Source organism: Clarias gariepinus, chromosome 3 (genome assembly GCF_024256425.1).
Source record: "Clarias gariepinus isolate MV-2021 ecotype Netherlands chromosome 3, CGAR_prim_01v2, whole genome shotgun sequence".
In the NCBI taxonomy this organism is placed as follows: Eukaryota; Metazoa; Chordata; class Actinopteri; order Siluriformes; family Clariidae; genus Clarias; species Clarias gariepinus.
In genome coordinates this window covers 32,497,152-32,516,769 of record NC_071102.1, presented here as the reverse complement: position 1 = coordinate 32,516,769, position 19,618 = coordinate 32,497,152, and the positions used below count along the sequence as shown (strand labels likewise).

At 39.1% G+C, this 19,618-nt stretch overlaps 1 protein-coding gene across 2 annotated transcripts in view; it reads left to right on the top strand.

Annotated features, from left to right (window-relative positions):
• The window catches only part of olfm2a (olfactomedin 2a), a 142,072-nt gene extending 124,776 nt beyond the window's left edge, over positions 1-17,296 (top strand). For both annotated transcript variants that reach the window (XM_053491269.1, XM_053491268.1), the window contains exons 4-6: positions 2,740-2,959; positions 10,907-11,013; positions 16,210-17,296. In XM_053491269.1, the coding sequence (XP_053347244.1) occupies positions 2,740-2,959; positions 10,907-11,013; positions 16,210-16,884 (1,002 nt within the window). In that variant the 3' untranslated portion in view covers positions 16,885-17,296. The remainder of the gene's footprint in view (positions 1-2,739; positions 2,960-10,906; positions 11,014-16,209) is intronic.
• Positions 17,297-19,618: the final 2,322 nt, after the last annotated feature.

Here is a 19,618-nt window from a genome sequence, read left to right as displayed (position 1 = left end):
TGTTAAATCAGTTTTTGAACCCAGATGTGGAGCATAGCCATCCTCATGAAACCTCATGAGTATTGCACTTACAGATCAAGGAGAGGATGATTTCCTGTGTAAGGTAACACAAAGAAGAATTAGATCGTGTTAACCACCTCACAGCTCTCCAGTTCACGGTCACTTGTTTCTGAGTTAGATTTTCACAATTTTTCATGGTGCATGCACTTTTTTGTGGGGGTCTCTCTAGTAGACCTGTGTCCAGTCCAGGGTTTATTCCCATCTTGGGTCAGGATATGCTTCAGATCTGCTGCATTATCGACCTGGATAATGCATTTACTGGAGATTATATATATAATTTTTAAAAGTAGCTTGTTTGTTCAAATACCGTATGTATGTATGGATCAAAGAAGACATTCAAATGCAAATGACATTTTTTTGCTGTTTGAACTTGAACTGTTAGCCAATGGTAAGCAAACGTAATGGCACGTTGAACAACATATGAACCTCATTTTCAGAATTGCTCTTGCGTTAAGAATTGAGTACGAATTCATGGGACAGATTGGACAGAAGCATTTAACCGCAACAGGTTATAACACCATGCCGGAGCAACACAAACCAGTGTAAAAAATTGCAGGACTTAACATGTCTATGTTGAAATGCCAGGAGCTCTACCATGCTATCCAGTTAAACGCCCTGAGGCACACACAGATCCCTCTCTCCCAAAGCCTGCCTTCTCCGACTGCATGCTGTTATGCACATCCACTCTCGCTTTTAATTATTAATCCGATCTACTGCTCCATCTGTTCCCAAGTCCTTTCTCAATGTCACAGATGCCACATGTGGATTTTTCCATGAGGGCTTACTAACTACTAACATTTTTCTACCAAGACAGATACCAAATAAGTCTGTAGTGAGGACATCTTTTCAACAGATGTGCGAAATCCACACGGACGGTTATCAATCTGAGATGAGTCAGCGTTGTGAAGGCTTATGCCTCAGTGTGCGCTAAAGTCATAAAAACATACCATGACATGATAGTAAAAGCAGAAACAGGACCATGAGCCCTCATGACACTTTTTTTTTTAAAATAAATTTACAGCAGACTGTTGAACATGACTACATGTTGCTTGTTGATGTAGTTCAGCAAAAATGTAATTTTGGGGTAAGAGCAATTTACAAACTATTAATTTACATAGTTTTAACATAGTATGTACAAGGGATGTACGAGTCAAACCTGGACTTTTGATGTGCAGAATAACAGAACACAAATATAAGGGTAAAAACTCACATAATTTTTTTTTATATATAATAACCTGCTACAATAATGCATTTTTTCCAGATTGGATAGTGCTTGGATACCATCAAGGTAGAAAGTTTTCTCAGTATGCCACAACCAGGATCGAATTAACTGCTTTATGTCCGAAGTGTTGGCCTCACAGTTGTCAAAACTGTGTTTTTTGGTTGTCAAAAGGTTGTGTTAGTGTTAATTTGGCAATGTAACAGACATTGAGACAACATTAGTATTCGTTTTTTGGAAAGTTACAATTCCTTTGATGAAATGATGAAATGAAATGAAGATTGACTGAGACGTTGATGATGGAATATTGTTGGACGTTGTGTAAATAGATGTTTTTAAAGATTACAGTATCATTGTTTTAAGGGTGTTTGCAGCTCTGTGTTTCAGGTGTTCATTCACAGTTATCTCAGCATCATTTCATTCAAGTCAATCTTACTTTCAAAAACAATGTTGTTCTGATGGTGAATGTCATCACCACATTGTTACAACTATATTAAAACATTCATCCAACGTTAGGGTTCCTGCTGCATATGCATATAATTCAGCATTCATATTCACTTCAGCATTTGGTTATTTCTCTCCTTTACCCTGCCACATGGTACAGTAATTGTCACGTTGTTAAGTCATCTATACCATTGCTTTTGTACTTTGATCACACCGCCATGCATGCCTTGTGGAATTTGTTAAATTCTGTACACAAGAACCCTAAATTAAACACTTCAAGTCAAGAAGCTTAAATAGCTTTGCACACTTTGTTTCCAAGCACAATCCATTTTATCCATTCATCCATCAAGCCAACAATGGTTGGCTGCAATGACCCATGCCCACATGCCAGCTGGCACTGCTGTAGGGGAAGTACATTGCTAAGGACCCAACCTCTAACAACCCAGACACTCTCTCTCATACACACAGACAGTCATATACTGTTAACAATATGGAAATGCCTATCAGGTCACAATGCATGACTGTGGACGAAATTCCACCAAGAAGGAAAGAACTTGCAAACTCCAAAACAGTGGTGCTAATTTCCTGTAAAGCAGGATGCACAGATATGTTCTGTTTGTTTATTCATTCATTTTGTAGATAAAGTATCATACTGGTGTCCATAAGACTAAGGAACAGGTGCAAAAAGTTCTGAAACATCTATTCAGATTACAGGGGCACTTTAATGTTCAGGTGTACATCTTTTAGTTGAACTTGATATTTTAGCATACGTAATGGAAATAAAATCAGACAAACACTTTAAGCATGACTAGCTATTCCTTGTTTTGCATCATTGCTTGTGATATTGAAGAGCATGTATATCTTCCCTACCCTTTCTAGGCTGCTTGGGATTGGACACAGCCGGTGAACTGCAGCCAATTTTCCGTTTGGTTTCTTATCTTTCCCGAAGAACCCAAACCAATAACAGCAGTGGAATGAGATGAAGCCTGACTTTTTCATCTCTGTCTGTCTACTAGGACCTAAAGGACAAGGTGACTCAGCTGCTTCCCCTTCTGCCGGTGCTGGAGCAGTACAAGACGGATGCGCAGATGATCCTGCGGCTCCGAGATGAGGTGAGGAACCTGTCGCTGGTGCTGATGGCCATCCAGGAGGAGATGGGAGCCTACGACTATGAGGAGCTCCGGCAGAGAGTCCTGTTACTGGAGACTCGGCTGCACTCCTGCATGCAGAAACTGGGTGAGAACGAGGGAGAGTGTTTTTGTGTGGGTGCCGAGTGAGTGCGATCACATTATTAACACTTATATTCACACTGATAACTGAGAGGAAAGCCCTAATGCTAAATAGAGAACCGATTATCTTCAAATTATGCAACTTTACAGCTTTGCATATGACTGTAATTACCTGAAGATGAACATAACCTTTTGCGGCAATTGCCTCGCAGTGTTAATCCAAGCCATTTGCCGTTGTCTCATTTGCCTCAAGCTGCAGAACTTCAAAGCTTTAATCAATGAGAAAATTATAAAAGGGACATATAATAATATAAATCTGCTTATTGCTTTCCATTGTTAAATGAGTCCATTTCCTTTCCTCATTTATCGCCTAAGACTATGCATCAAGTGTGAGAGGCCTGTGACAAACGTCTAAACTTTTGACATTTGAGACTATTTGTTTTGTTAGTTTAAAGTTTGAAACCCCATATAACCCTATATAAATGTCCTTAATGTCTGCGTGTACAATTGCATGTAAAGGGTGAACACTTCAAATCTGGTTAAAGCACAGGCATGCACCGTATTTAACAGCTTGCGGACATCAGCTGGCAATGTTCAGGACCCTGTAGCGTGGTGGTAGCGGGACAGTCTCCCCATACTGTCTGCACTTTCAACACATACAGTAGCTGTGTGTATAGTCCTCATTAACACCAACTAAGAGGGTTGTATCTTGTGTCGGACATGCAATAAGTCAGGAGAGATGTCTTTTGCCAGATAAATAATATATATTTTTTGTTTATATTTCAGCAAAAGAATTGCGCAAATGTGAAGCTGGTTTGTACTGTAGCATACCAAGAACACCAAACATTGTTATTCATGTTACAGTAAATTATTGTAGCTGTGTTAGGTAGTGTGTAAAATTTGTTGTGTTTTGTATTAAGTTATATTTATTTATACTTAAAACTTTTAATATATTGTTAATTTATTTTTTTCCAGTAAAAAGCTGTTCTTTAATGTTCTCTAACATTTTTTGTGGCTCTTTGTTTTTGGTTCAGGCACCAGTACGTTTAAAAGTACCGAATTGGCAGCAGTATCATAAAAAACGCAAATTATACCCAACCCCAAAAACAAGCGTGTGAAATTGGATGAAAAAGTTAATAAGGAGATTGCAGTGATTACCTCAGGTGGTGTACACATAGGTGATTCCTTCAAAATTTGGTTACGCATTATAACGATAGCGTTTACTCATTTGTTGCTTCTTTAGCAAATGAGACGGAATACGCTGTGCTTTGTACTGCTTAAAATGATGTGCAGGTAACTAGCTGTTCCAAACAAAGCTGGTGTGCTACAGTATGTGGGGTGTACAGTTACTTGTTCCAAACACCAAGTAGTACTTTGATCTGGGGTTAGAGAGGGATTTGGGATTAGGCCTTGTGTTAGAAGATTAACAAAATTAATGTGTTTTGGCCGTGAACAAAACAACAACTTGGACGGTTTAGAGGTATTTCAGAATGACTTGGAAGCACTTACTTGTGTGTTGTTTAAGATTTCATGACGCGTCAGTGGTTTTGCATGTGGAATTTGATGTACAGAAATTGGCGGGATCAGCACAGAGAGACGGGAAGATATCAGGTGCAAAAGATCTGTTGTTCCAAGACTCAAGCTCAAAGCTCGTGTCTTAATATGGGTTCTACAGTGCATGTTCTTTGATTCAGACCTACACCCACCGCAATTTTAATGTACCTACTGTGACCTTCGCTAAGATCTACCCATATAAAATCCCTCTCTTTCAATATCCTGCTATCTCAGTGGCAGGCTCGTCTTTCAGCCAGAATACTGTAGCTCGCTCACAAAAGTCTAAAGAACAACGTAGTCAGATGTGATGTACAATGACATTTATTTCTATGTCACCCCCATGACATTTAACATTTATAGATTTGCTTCAACTGGAATCTGTCCCTTTACGTTACTGACTAGACAGCTCTAGCACTTGTTTGAACCAGCATTAATCTATAATCACATTTTCTAGTTACCCTGGATTAGGGCCTTTGCCAAAAGATTAGACAGGGCTAAGCCCATCTGTCTCTCTGTCTTTCAAACATAAAAAATTACATCAAAATAATGTTGCATTTTTGGGATCAGCCAGAATCTGATTACAAGCGGAACTGATTTACCTCGTGTCTGTTTCACTCTGGCATATAACTATTAAAGCCTGACATTTCTAAAAGTTAAGATGTCAAAGTATGCTAAAGGCTAAAAAAAAAAAATTTTGTCCAAAACTTGATTTTTCATCTTTTTTTTTCTTTTCTTTTTCCTGCAAGATCAGGTTTCCCCATTAGAGAGGGCTTTAAGTGTAACACTTTCAGGACATTTAACTGTTCAAAGAACCCCTTAGGGAACTCCTTATCTAAGAGCCTAGACATTAAAGAAGACTTGCATATTTGTACTGTGATGTATCATTACTATATCCTTGGGATCCCTGAAAGGCAATTATATGTTTAAATTACTGTGTTATTATTATTATTATTATTATTATTATTATTATTATTATTTGTTAATAATAAAATGACTTGTTTTTATCATATACAAAAACAGACATAAAAAAAGCTATGCACATTTTATGGTAAACTTATTTTTTACCATATTTTAAAGATTGAAGAGTTCTTTACTTATTATAAAAAATTAAAAAATACAATAAAATAATAAAATATTTAAGTCAAAATGCTAAAATTAGACAGAGAAGTGAACATTTAAAACTCTAAGTACATACAGATATGCTATTAAAATTATATTAATAATAATAATAATAATAATAATAATAATAATAATAATAAGTATTATTATTATTATTATTATTATTATTATTATTATTTACTACATAAATGTTTCCACCTAAATGTTTGTGGAATAGAATCTTCTGGCACAGCGCCTTTTGATTTTTGTTTGTGGTTTTCTCTCTGTGTTTTTTTGTTTTAATGAATAAAAGTTTGAAATCCTTTTTAACTTGCATACTGTATAGACAGAAATAACTTGCTTCCAGCTATTATACACCCATGCACAGCATCTTGGTCTTCCTCTGCTAGTTGTCATTCCAAAACGTTATGACATCATACTCTACCACCCTGTGACCTCATCTAGTAATTTTCTAGGCTTTATCTACTTACTGTTGAAAATACTTGGCAACACTGGAGGAGACACAGCATAAGCCAAAGCATGATGGACTGAATTAGAAATGAAATTATTAGCAGCCTAAAAGTTTTCTAGTATTCTTTTATATTAGTTCGTCTCACATCATTCTTTTCAAGTCATTAGTGAGACCTTATTTCAATTCATTGCTCAAGCCTACAGTAAGAGCTTCATTGTCAAGATACTGATAGATATTTGTTTTTTATTTTTTTTACTCCCGCATCTGATATCATGACCAGCCATAACTGCAAAAGGAATCCTATGCTTGAAGGAGTAAGTGACCTTTGAAATATTTGACAACCAAGCAAAAATGTCATAATATGAGACACCAGCCTGGCTATACTTACAGACGTTTGCTGCTGATAAAGTCCAAACAGAAAACTTGCGCTAGGTTAAAAGTGCTGTCTTTGGCAGCATAGCTTCTGCTGCTTCAGCAGAACCCCATGGAACTATCTAAAGGTCTTCAGTTAATGAACAGCGCTGAGTTTAAATCAAACAGAAATGTACATATACTGTAGATTGGAATGAAAGATGGTGACCTGGAATTCTGCAAAGTTCACATATACAATAAGAATTATGCAAATCCAAGCCGGCACAATTAGAATTAAGCAGATCAGTGCTTACTCGTTTTTTTTTTTTTTTTTATCAGTCATTTAGCTTGAATATTACATCCAGGTTTCTTTTAATGCCCAATCGAACTTTATCATAAATCAATTACAGACATACACTGTACAAACACAAACACTGAGTCATCGTAGCTCGGCTAATCGCGCCAGAACTGACTTCTTCCGAAACCCGCACTGGCATGTGACAAATTATGTCGGTGTATTTTTATCATAAAAGCCCTGCGCTTACAGATTATCTAAGAAAAGGTAATTTGTCCTCGCTCAGGCATAAATAAGCTTGTATTATCAGAAGCAGACACTGATTCTGGATGCAGGAGCCGTGTACCTTCCGTGTCGTTCAATCTCATTTGGATATTTTATTGTTTAACCCTGTCAGACCTGCCATGTTGTTTTGAGAGAATGACGGCTTCTTGATTCTTCCAGTAAGATGGATATCAGACTAACCAGCCAGCACAATGTGGTCAAGATTTTCTATTCTCTCTCTGTTACTATCATTTCGCTTCAGGGTCTGCTTACTCACTCTCGGTATTACATATTATGCCAATTATGACCCAGTTGCCGCTTTCATGTTGTTCTTTTCAGAAGTTTTACTATATGCATCGTTTGTTATAAATACAATTGCACATCAAATGTTGTGATGCATTGTATCATTATTTGTGAATTATATGGTTTTATATAAATTTCTTTATTATTGTAGTCATAGCATTACACTAGTAACTTTGGTCTGCATTCGGCACAAGGAAATCATTTCAGGCTTCATTCCCATTGACATAATCTTATAAAGAGTGTAACATCTAATTGTGAAGTATTTCCAGACACATTAATGGGATCTAATGATATACAACCAGAATCTGATGGCTACTGTATGATAATAACCAGAGCTTGTTTCTGCTGAACTAATGGATGTGTCCAAGGAAACGCAGAAAGCAGGAACCTATTTTTTTTTTATCTCCTGTAGGTATAACTGCCAAACCCCTTTAGTCAAATCACAACAGTTCTGTTTATTACACAGTGAATATATTTTCAGGCCAAGCACTTTAGGATGTGAAGGTTATGTGTTCCTGGAATAGGTTTCAGATCCAAAGCACATCTAATCATGTTATTAACATCAATTAACATCAGCTATTATAGCTGAACTGCCTCCCACCCTACACACTGTATAAATGCAGATCTTTTACTGCTTTTTGTTTCACCCAAATGAGGATGGGTTCCCTGTTGAGTCTGGTTCCTCTCAAGGTTTCTTCCTCTTACCATCTCAGGGAGTTTTTCCTTGCCACTGTCGCCCTCGGCTTGCTCACCAGGGACAAACTGACCATTTTGATTCATACAAATTCACATTTCATACAAACCTAAATAATTCTTTTGACTATGTAAAGCTGCTTTGCGGCAATGAAAATTGCTAAAAGCGCTATACAAATAAAATTGAATTGAATTGAATTAATCATGTTAGATCAGTTACTGAAGATGACCAAATGAATGAGTTATCTTATTCTGGAACTGTGTCCGAATCAAAAGGAAACGAAAGCATTAAATCAATGAGATATTCGACAAAACAAATCAGAGCTGTAAGATTTGGGCAGGAAGCAAGAGTAAATTCTTTAATAAGGACAAACCGCAAATTATTGTGATCATTATAGTGAAGAGGATAGGCTGAAAATCATGACTGAAAATTAATCAATTCTTGCAATTAGAAAATGACTCAGGAAGTGATAAATAGACAGATTACTCGTTAAAACTCAACTTAACAAAAGAAGGCAATTTAAATTAGATGCAGTTCTGGGACAAGTGCTATAGAGCCATAAACCTGTATTTAGTTTGTGCTTCTGGTGAAACCTGTAATTATAGAGTGCGCTACAGTAAATTCTGTATGGTGGCCTGGGAAATCCCTTCACCTGGTCAAATTTCAACATTTGGTGCACTCTGCATTTTAGAAAACTACAAGCTTTCTTAAAGGTCCCATAATTTGCCCTTTATGTAACAAATTAACGAAGATCTCCCCAAACGTATGTGGGTTAATGCTCCAGCTAAAATACCTAATTCGGAGTTGGGGGGGCCTGGAGCCTATCCCAGAAGGCTTAGGGCATGAGGCGAGTACACCCTGGACAGGGTGCCAATCCATCATACTGTAGCGTGCACACACACACGCACCCTGAAGGTGCAAGGCGACAGTGCTAACCACTACACCACCGTGCCGCCGAAATACCCATCAGATAATGCATTTTTCTTTTACTTTAAACTGCCTTCGTTTCACTTCTTTTTTAAATGTGACATCATATTGCCTAGGTCGTGCTGAAAAAAAGAATGTCATTCTTTTTTTCAGGGGCCAGGGGTAGCTCAGTGGTTTAGGCATTGGACTACGGTTTGGAAGATCCCAGGTTCAAACCCCACAACCACCAAGTTGCCACTGTTGGGCCCTTGAGCAAGGCCCTTAACCCTCAACTGCTCAGATGTATAATGAGATAAAAATGTAAGTCGCTCTGGATAAGAGCGTCTGCCAAATGCCTAAATGTAAATGTAAATGTCTATATTGCAAAAACATGGTAATGCAAAAAAATCTCAGCCACGTCGTTTTTAGACATACCCTGGAGACCTATGTAAATGTCAAAAAATGACAAAAAAAAAACATCCATTTTACAAAACAGGCCCCTTAAACTAAGACGGGGTGCTACTTTGAACTTATTTTAATTCATTTTTATTTCTGCAAGACAGATTTCTCAATCAGAGACGGATTTAAGTGTAAGACTTTTGTTCAAAGAACCTTTGAGGAACTTGTTAACCAAGAGTTTTTTTTTTTTTTTTTAAGATCTTATTGCCTTGCATATTACAGTACTCTCCCATGTTGTATACAGTAGTGCTTAAATCATTAAGACAAAAGTGAAATACTGTGTCTTAATGATGTTTTTCAAGTGTTTAAAATAATAACACTCCAAGATAATATGAATAATTTGTCATTTCATGCAATGAGCCTGCTTTACACTTGCTTTATTCTTCTAAACTTGCTGGATCTGGCTGGATGTCGAGTCACGAAAATGTCTTCTTGGGTCACTTGCTCAATCCATGCCTGCTTGATTGCTTCCTGAAGATCATGCACAGAAATGTATCACAGATGTTTGTAATTGAAGCTCTATTAAAAACTCTTAGTAGTTCTAGTTTAATAAATTGTTAACATTAATGAGGCCTTAACATACTATAATAATACTGGGCTTATATATGGGCTGGTTAGAGATTGCAAGCTTGCATAAGAGTCGGCAACCTCACTGGAATCACAGGCAGTATACAGTCTCATAACTTTGGTGCTGTATGTGCTTTCATCAGTAATTTTTTGTCAAGTCCAGGAAAAGAGAAGCACCATTCCTTCCCTACCCCACAGTTTTTTCAGGAACTGTAACTTAGTTAACACATTAAAACTAATGATCAATTATATACCTGTGAACTGATGACAGAATCGTAGGCACCCAAATGTCAACTTGTCTAGTCCAATCTCACACAGAGGCCAATGCAGCACTTGCTGAAAAAAAGTCAATGCTAACCCTGATAGAAAGGCACCAGAGCACCCAGTGCACCACAGCCTGTTCCCAGCTTGCAAAGAGCCCAAGACCAGCAACCCAACCTCTAAACCCCCAACTGATCAAGCATCCATTGGATTCTGAAGTCTGATCCATGAATCCACCCCACAACCCACAGCACCCAAAACACCTGGTGCCAGAAACCACAGCACACCTCCCAGATGTCTTGTAAAGTCATGCTTCGATGGGCCGAAGCCACCTCAGGGGCACCAAGGCAAACCTACAGTAATCGATATCGAGCTTAATGTTTAGTGTCGTGATGTTATGGATGATAGGTGTATCATTATTGTTTTTTTTTTTATTATGTAAATATGATTCAGTATTCATCCGCCATCTTTGCTCTTTCTCAGTTACACTACAAATTTTAGTAAATACAAAAATGTGTTTGTGTACTGTTATGGTTATAATGTTTTGTTTACCGTTTTGTGTGGTAGAGGTCCTGATAAATCAAGAAAGAAGACTTTGAATAAAAATCAGACATTAGCCGAAAAGCGCAAAGGGTTAACCAGCTAACATTTAAAGTGTTATAAGAAAAGCACAAAGGGTTAACAGTTTAACATGTCTATGTGTGTGTATGTGTGTGTGTTACAAATCCAGGCTGCGGGAAGCTTACTGGCGTCAGTAACCCCATCACCATCCGCGCCTCAGGCTCTAGGTTTGGTTCCTGGATGACGGACACGATGATTCCCAGCTCTGATAACAGGGTAAGACCGACCAAGCCATCCTCCATCCTGCAAAGCACACAACCACTGTTCAGAATCTCTGAAAGAGAGCACTTACACTCACGTGCGCTTACACACAAATACACACACACACACACACACATAGGCACATGCCCACATACGCTCTTACTCACACACACACACATAATGAGTCTCCCACAGAGCCTGAGTCACGAGCACTGGAAAGCTGTTCTCCAGCATGAAGAGAGCTGAGTCACTGTTAGATAGCCATCTCTCCTCCTCTCCTCCACTCACTCCACACTCACTCAACTCAGTCTTCTTCCTCCATCCCTCACCATTTTTTCCCCGTTATACTCCCCCTCCTCCCCCTTCCCTCCCTCTCTCTCTCTCTCTCTCTCTCTCTCTCTCTCGCTCCGTAGCCCCCTCCTGTCCTTGCCTGATTAATCGCTCCATCACTGAGCTGGATATTAACAACTTGTTTAGGCTAAAGTTGGCCATAATTAGCAGCAGCTCCACTGCAGCCTGACACAGCATAGATGATGTAGTAAAGCTTTCCCTTACCGGCCATCGCACCTAACAAACAACCCAAAATAACTACTGCATGGGAGATGAGAACAAAGACAGGGGTAATAGATGAAGGGGGAAAATGCGAGGCAGAGAAGAGAAAAATAGGGCAGGAAAATTAAATCGAGTGCGGAAAGGAACAAAGAAATATTGTGTTCAAGATACAGCCTTTTTTTCCCTTCTAAATAGAATAAAATTTGATGAAATATGCAAAGGAAGAGTAATCATACACAAAGCCAGCAGTATAACAAGCTACTCTAACCTCGATACTCGACGATCAGGACATAAATACAGCGATTGTGGATTGTAAATAAAATGCTCTATTCTCTCACATATCAGTCTTAACTCTAGGCTTAATTAACTATTATTATTTATTATTCATCTAACACAGCTATCTCAGGTTGTCCTGTACTGTATTATGTAAAATATTAGGAGAGGTTTTGGTTTTTTAAGATGCATGCACACCTTTTGTCTAAAAAAGGGGAAAAAAAGAGTGGCGTTTGGATTTAAGTAAGCAAACACTTACAGAGAGGCTTTGATTGGAAAATTAATCTGCTGGTAGTTATTTTTTTTTCACCCGAACTGATGCAGCATGCGCCTTCTTACACTTCTTTCACAACGAGTTGGAGAACTTACACTCAATAATTCATCTGCATTAAGCAGCCAAACAAAGAAAACAACTAAGGAGATATCTCTAATGACTGGAATTGGGTTAAGACCTCTCCAGCGCATTTTTAAAATCTGGAAGGAACTGTCAATGATCTGAAAAAATCTAGAATGACAACGATTGGGATCATGGCATGGACAAAAAATGGACATTAGAGATCAGAGATATGTTTATTATTAATGAAATGAAGAGCAGAATAAGATGAGAACTCACAGAATCAGGACTAGACAGCTGTGTGTCCATATAAAAACCACATGTTGGTAAGAACGGTTTAGCTTGCTAGGGAGTGTAAGGATTGGGATTTGGAGCAGTAAAAACAGGTCATGTGGTCTTATGAGTCCAGATTCCAGAGTGATGGGCGTGTGAGGGTAAGAAGAAAAAGCCCACTGTACAAGTCTCTGGAGGCCGTGTTACAGTATGATCTGGGGTTGCTTCAGTTGGCCAGGTCTAGACTTAACAACACTATGCAGTAAAAAATGAAGTCAGCTGACGACCTGAATGTACTAAATGACCGGGTTATTACATCTACATTCTACATATTCCAGGACTCAGATTGTAAAAGAGTGGTTTTAAGAGCATTAGAAATCTTTTTGGCACGTGAGTTTCTGACTTTAATCTTAGTAAAAGTTTTCTATACTTGCTGAAGAAGACTTTACAGACGGGTTTGAAATTGTGTGCCCAGGCGATGTGTTTATTTTTGCATAAAATAACCTCAGACCGCAATCTCATTTGATGCAGCTAATCCCTATCCAGATATCATCTTGGCATTCAAGATGCGCAAAATTCAGGTGTAGACAGGAGGGGACGTATAGGGAAATTATAGCATTATGTATCATCCTCCGCCTTTGCCATCTGATAGACTTGCGTTCCGGATGTGGATCCAGGCAAGATAATACAGCAGACTGAATTAAAAAAAAAAAAAAAAAAAATGACGAGTTTGAGATATCTACACTTTTCTTGTTCACTTCCTGTAGAATATCTGGAATTGCAATTTATCTAATCGCATGCATGTACTGTATGTAAAATGATCATTATACCAGAGACTAATGACAAATATTTAGCCTGAAAGAAAAAAGGTTTTTACAGACAGTCATTACTCAGAGAGTTTCATTTTATGTTGTCTTTATGGTTTGATTACAGAAATGACAAATTTTTTTTAAATGAAGTTCACACCTCAAGCTGTGTTTAAAACTAATTAGACGGGAAAGCGTGTTTATTTTACGCATGTTAATTTCAAATTATGTTTCAGAGCCATAAAGTAAATAAAAAAAAAATTTTATTCCATCATTGCGTTATCATCACAGTCATCTTTCTGGTCATTTGTAAGCAGTAATATTTAAGGAACTGGACTTTTTAGCTGGATGATTTGATGGATCCAAATTATGTTTGCAGATAGTCAAACGCTTCTGCTTTTCCGTGTTCCTTTAGCTGGACAACAGAGATCGCGCAATGAGGTCGTTTATCCCTGCATCTAAAGATGGCATAAATGTTTTAAAAACACATTAGCTCTTGGATCAAATGCGTTAATCATTACATCATTAATCATCACATTAATCAACATATAAATCAAGACCATCTTCCTAATCGCAGTATCGATTCACCCGATCTCAAAAGACATCGAGTCTATGCTGTCACCTGCCACGGCGCAGCTGAAGAGTAACAAATGGTCCTCTCTGGGTCAGACGGTGACGGATGAGCCCGCAGGCTGGCCACTGGACTCGTTCCACATTAAACAAGCTACACATGACATACTAGCTCAAACATACATGACGCCTGGTACGACGGTGCAAATATGGTGCTCACTCTCTGCCTGGAGGATTAGAAAACTAGAGAAGAGGGGGAGAAAAAAAGAGCAAGCAAGGGAAATGGAAAGTAAGAGAGATGAAATGAAAGTGGGGCCGATTTCTCAGAGGGATCTTATTATAGCGTGAAGGACGAAAACGAACAGCAAACAGTCGCTGTCTCCGTCGTCTTGCACCAAGAGCCCGGTCAAAGGCAGCATGAATATGAAAAGATGGAGATCTGTGCTGCGCGGTCTGTGGGAACCTCAGGTTGTGCACAGAGAGAGGGAGAGAGATAGGAAGCATGGAGCGTAAGGAAGAGAGCGATGCTAACAGGATTGATTTGCTGCTGTGAGCTGGTAAAGGTCATGGCGCAACAGTGGCAGTGGAGTGCAGAGCACAGGAATATACACACTGAGAGGGAGAGAAAGAAGATCTTTGCATGTGGCACCACACACACACACACACTCACACACACTCACACACTGCACAGTTAGAGCCACCACAGGTGATAAACCGCACTTCTATTAAAATCAGTAGAGGGTGCCTCTGGACTTTTTTTTTTTTCAATCCTGCCTCCTTCTGTCCTATTTTTCCAGACGGAGTTCTGGCACACAGCCAGCCAACATTAGACAAAACACCCTAGCTGAGAGGAAGAGGAACCCTTCATTTCCAACACCATTTATTTACTTTACACCACAGCAATGTGGGGCAATTTTACATAGTTATTTATTTCTGAGTGACAGTGATAGTATGCATCCATTTATAGTTATGAGGGCAAGTCAAAAATTATCCACACTCTGGTTATATGGAAGATCAGCATGAAGTGATTCGTTTTTTTGTGGTCTGAGGGTGTGCCTGGTGCCTGAAACAACTCACGGAAAGGCAGAAATGGTTGGATATCTGCAAACATAATTTGAATAGATACTCCAAGGAAAGTAAAAGTTTCTTAAGAAGAATCATTTCTGGTGAGGCATGGATTCATCACTACAAGCCTGAAAGTAAACGGCAGAGTACGGAACTAAAACATCCTCAATCACTGACGAAGAAAAAGTTTAAAATTTAACCATCAGCTGGAAAATTGATGCTTGCAGTTTTCTGGGATTCTCAAGGACCAGTATTGGAACTTTATCAGAAAAAAGGTTCAACAATTAACAGTGTTTGTTACAGATTATTGTAATTATTGAAGCGCTGAAGGTGTTGTGATCTTGCGTGATGATGCATGCCCGTACACTTCTGCCCATACTGTCGACACTTTGCAAAAAACTTTGTTTTGAGGTTTTAAAGAATGCTCCCTATAATCTTGATCTGGCTCAATCAGACTTTCACCTGTTTGGTCCCTAAAGGCAGCCCTACAGGGACAAACACTCACTGATGAAGAAGTGAAGACAGCGGCGCATTCGTGACTTACAGCTCAGCATAAAACATCGTTTAGTGGGGGAATACGAAATATTTTTGACAAATAAACAAAGTATATTGAAAAGCAAGGAGATTATGATGATAAATTATATATTTGTCTTTTTCTGAAAGTTATTACAAATTTATTCTACAGCAAGAGTACAGATCATTTTTTTACTCACCCTCGTATAATCTTAGTTAGTTCCTGTTTTCACCTACATCATAGTCATGATAAAGAATCCTTCATTAGTTTCTGCTTTATATTTTTTTCATCAAAGTTACAAAAGAAAAAAACTCTTCCTATCTGGAACACTTTGCTGTATTACAAAACGTAAAAGTTTTTTATCAATTTTACTCTCCTACAAAGCACTGGCACTGGAGACTCCTTTCAAAAATGTAAAGTACATATTACTAAAATTTTATAAAGAATTTTAAAAAATACTAAAAAATTTTTGAAACGAGCAGTTAGTATACACAATTCAATCACCTTTATTGGAATAAGTGGATTAGTTTAAATCTCCTTATTATATTATTTGACCGCTGTCACACTGCTGTCATCTAAAGCATGAAGATAAAAAATAACATGCATGTCTAAGTTTAGCTCATCTCAACTAATCAACCTAATGACTCCTTTACTGAAACTGTTCTGGGCCACAGAGGAGGACATAAAACTCCCGCTTTCGCTTCGATCACATAACTCTGCCCTTTCATTCATTTTAATAGCCCCGTCCTTACTTTTACTGTTGTCCTTCTCTCCACTCATGGCTCCTCTCTGTGTTTCTTTTGTGTGTGTTTTGCTTTCACAAGGTGTGGTCAATGGATGGTTACTTTAAGGGGCGACGCGTGCTTGAATACCGCACTCTGAACGACTTCATGAAGGGTCAGAACTTCGTTCAGCACCTCCTGCCTCACCCCTGGGCAGGGACAGGTCACGTGGTCTACAACGGCTCCCTCTACTACAACAAATACCAGAGCAACATCCTGATCAAGTACCACTTTCGTTCGCGCAGCGTCCTGGTCCAGCGGAGTCTGAGCGGCGCCGGCTACAACAACACCTTCCCGTACTCGTGGGGCGGCTCGTCCGATATCGACCTGATGGCTGACGAGAGCGGACTGTGGGTCGTGTACACCACCATCGCCAACGCGGGCAACATCGTCATCAGCCGCCTCCAGCCTGAGAGCCTGGAAATCCTGCAGACGTGGGACACGGGCTTTCCCAAACGCAGCGCTGGCGAGTCCTTCATGATCTGCGGTACGCTCTATGTCACCAACTCGCATCTCGCCGGAGCCAAGATCTACTTCGCCTACTATACCAACACATCCACCTACGAGTACACGGACATTCCATTCCATAACCAGTACTCACACATCTCCATGATGGACTACAACCCACGTGAGCGTGTGCTCTACACCTGGAACAACGGCCACCAGGTGCTCTACAACGTCACACTGTTCCAGGTCATCAAGACCTCCGGGGACTGAGGGTGTCATTTACACACACACACACACACACACACACACACACACACACACACACACACACACACAAAACACACCTGTGCATTACATATTTACCATACAAGTGCGTGTATATACAGTATGTATACAGTAAACCCACAAACTGACAAGAAGGACATGACCATGGCTGGAGCATAACTTTTCTTTTAACTTTCTTTTTTTTCTTTCCTAAATTTTCCATTTCTATCTTTATAGAGTGCTATTATTCACATATTGTACTGAGAAAAGCCCACGGGCAGAAAGGTCAATGCTGATTACCGAACTGAGCTTTTTTTTTTTTCGTTTTTTTTTTTTCTTCTTCTTTGTGACAAGTAAGCATGACATGTTTTTGATTTGTGGCCAAAAAAATAAATAAATGTCTGCCTTTAACATTTCATACTTTGTCTCTTTATTTTTCACATTGTTTAAAGAAAAGGTGAGAACCACTGGGTTTTTCAATTTTTGCTTTTAGCATTAAGGCAACCCCACTTTCTCTCTCTCTCTCTCTCTCTCTACACCACCAGGTCCCTCCGGGTTGTCCATGCAGAAATTAGAGTAACACGATCGGCCTGTAGAAGAACAGTCGGCGTACCTGACGAGGCTCCCTGACGAAAGCTGTCAGTGTTTTGGGGGATTTTATGGGCCATGAAGGGCAGAGTGGAGAGGCGCTAAATGAGGGCAGATGGAGAGATGGAGAGGAAAGAATAGAGGAATGATGATGAAGGCATTAAAATGCAGCTGTAGTGATGAGGTCGGGGACTGTGCCAATACCCGCTGCAATGGCAGTGTTTGCTGCAAACTGCTTGTTTTGTGGGCTTTTTTTTTAGCATCTAAAGGAGCTGATCCTCTCTTTTTTTGTAGTAGTAGTAGTAGTAGAAAGAAAGTGGAACTGAAAAAAAGAATATATTTGTCAGACTGAGCAGATAATGTATTCTGAAGACATAAAAATACAAACACAGATTTTTTTTTTTTTGTAAGAAAGCTTGACATAAGGTTTCAGGGGGCATCATGTTTGGCAAAATATCTACTGAGATCCCTCCTGAGTGAGTTAGTGAGGTTGAGAGAAGATCAGATCCAGTATTTACACACTACTGTATGTTGACCCTACTGACATTTTATCTTATTTTTCGCCAATGTTTTTTTGAGATACAGAGGTTCATATTCTATTTATTCTTTTAAAAATACTACTCAAAAGATACTCAATTATTAATTCCTATCCCAGGGGACTCGTGGCACGTAGCGGGGTACAATCCATCACAGTGCACTATGGACAATTTGGAGCCCACCACCGCGAGGGCTCAGCCATCGTCTGTTCACTTTGTATCTGAACTCTTGTTTCTTTATGCGAAACTCAGAGGAAGGAAAGAAAGTGTGTGGTTTTTCGTTCTGTCAGTTTCTTGTGCTTTTGTGTCAGAGCTTGAATGAATGAAGGACAACTAAGGGCAAAAAAAAAAAAAAAAAAAAAACTGTCATTATACTGTATGTATCAGACATATTCAGATTTTATTACATTTTTAAGTTCTCCATAAAGGAAAAAAATCTTGTTTTACAAAACAATGATTATAGAGACTCTTAAAAAAAAAATGTAAAATATCTCCATACTGATAACTTTACCATATTTTACACATAATCCAAGGTAGGGTAACTGAGGATGGTTCCAAAAGTCCAAGGGTTCCCTTGAAAATGTTATCACAATCGAAAAGGCTTGGCTTTGTCAAGGTTGAGGGCCAGTATATTAGGTTTTTATGGTGCCAGGAGGAAGTGAACCAAGCATTGGGGAGAAAATGGAAACTCCAACATGTGGGACTCAAACCCTCAACAGTGGAGGTGTAAGAGCACAGTGCTAACCACCATGGTACAGGATTGCAGGACACAAACTCGGCCAATATGGATGTACGGTGTAAATCTCTCAACTGTGGGAGAAACCAGGAGCACCTTGCGGAAATTCCATGCACGGATTCATAGGCGAGATTTGATCCTCCAATGACTAAAAATACACAGAGGCACGATTGACTGGATTAGTAGCAATTCAAAAGCATTAAACAAGGAACAATAGGGAAAAACAAGCAGTAAGTGCACCGGGGATAATTAGAAGCCTTTATTTGTTACATATACATTATAGCACAGATAAAATGATACCGTACCCCTGGCATAGAAAGAGTTAAGGGCCTTACACAAGGGCCCAACAGCGGTAACTTGGTGGAGCTGGTACTTAAACCTTAGATCTTTAGATCAATAAACCAGGGCCTTAAACTGCTGAGTCACCCCTGCCTCAAAAGCCTATCTGTTGGCCCTTATCATTTAGGCCCTTATCAGTATATTCTAGTCAGGTGTTCCTTCAATCTCCCTACAATTTTACTAATTCTTTTTTTTTTTTAAAGTCAACATTTTGTTGAAGGTCTCATAAAAGTGAGACCTTCACCGAGGCTATGAAGAGGGAAGGAATAATAAACCAGGAGCAAAGGCAAGCGAATGACACACTTAATCACAAAGTGGCTTCAGGTGCTGTAAAAGAACGACTCGAGTAAAATCAGAAATGACCCGTAACGGATCTGTCTGCCGGTTATCTGACTCATGGGAAAGGTCCACCTAATTGTTACTTCATTGGTGTTTAAGTGTGTGCGGAATTAGAGCTTTGATTCACATGAAACGAGGCAGAAATGGGAGCAGGTGTCGCTGGGAAGGAAGATCTGCGTGCACTGCCTCCGAGTTAAAATAT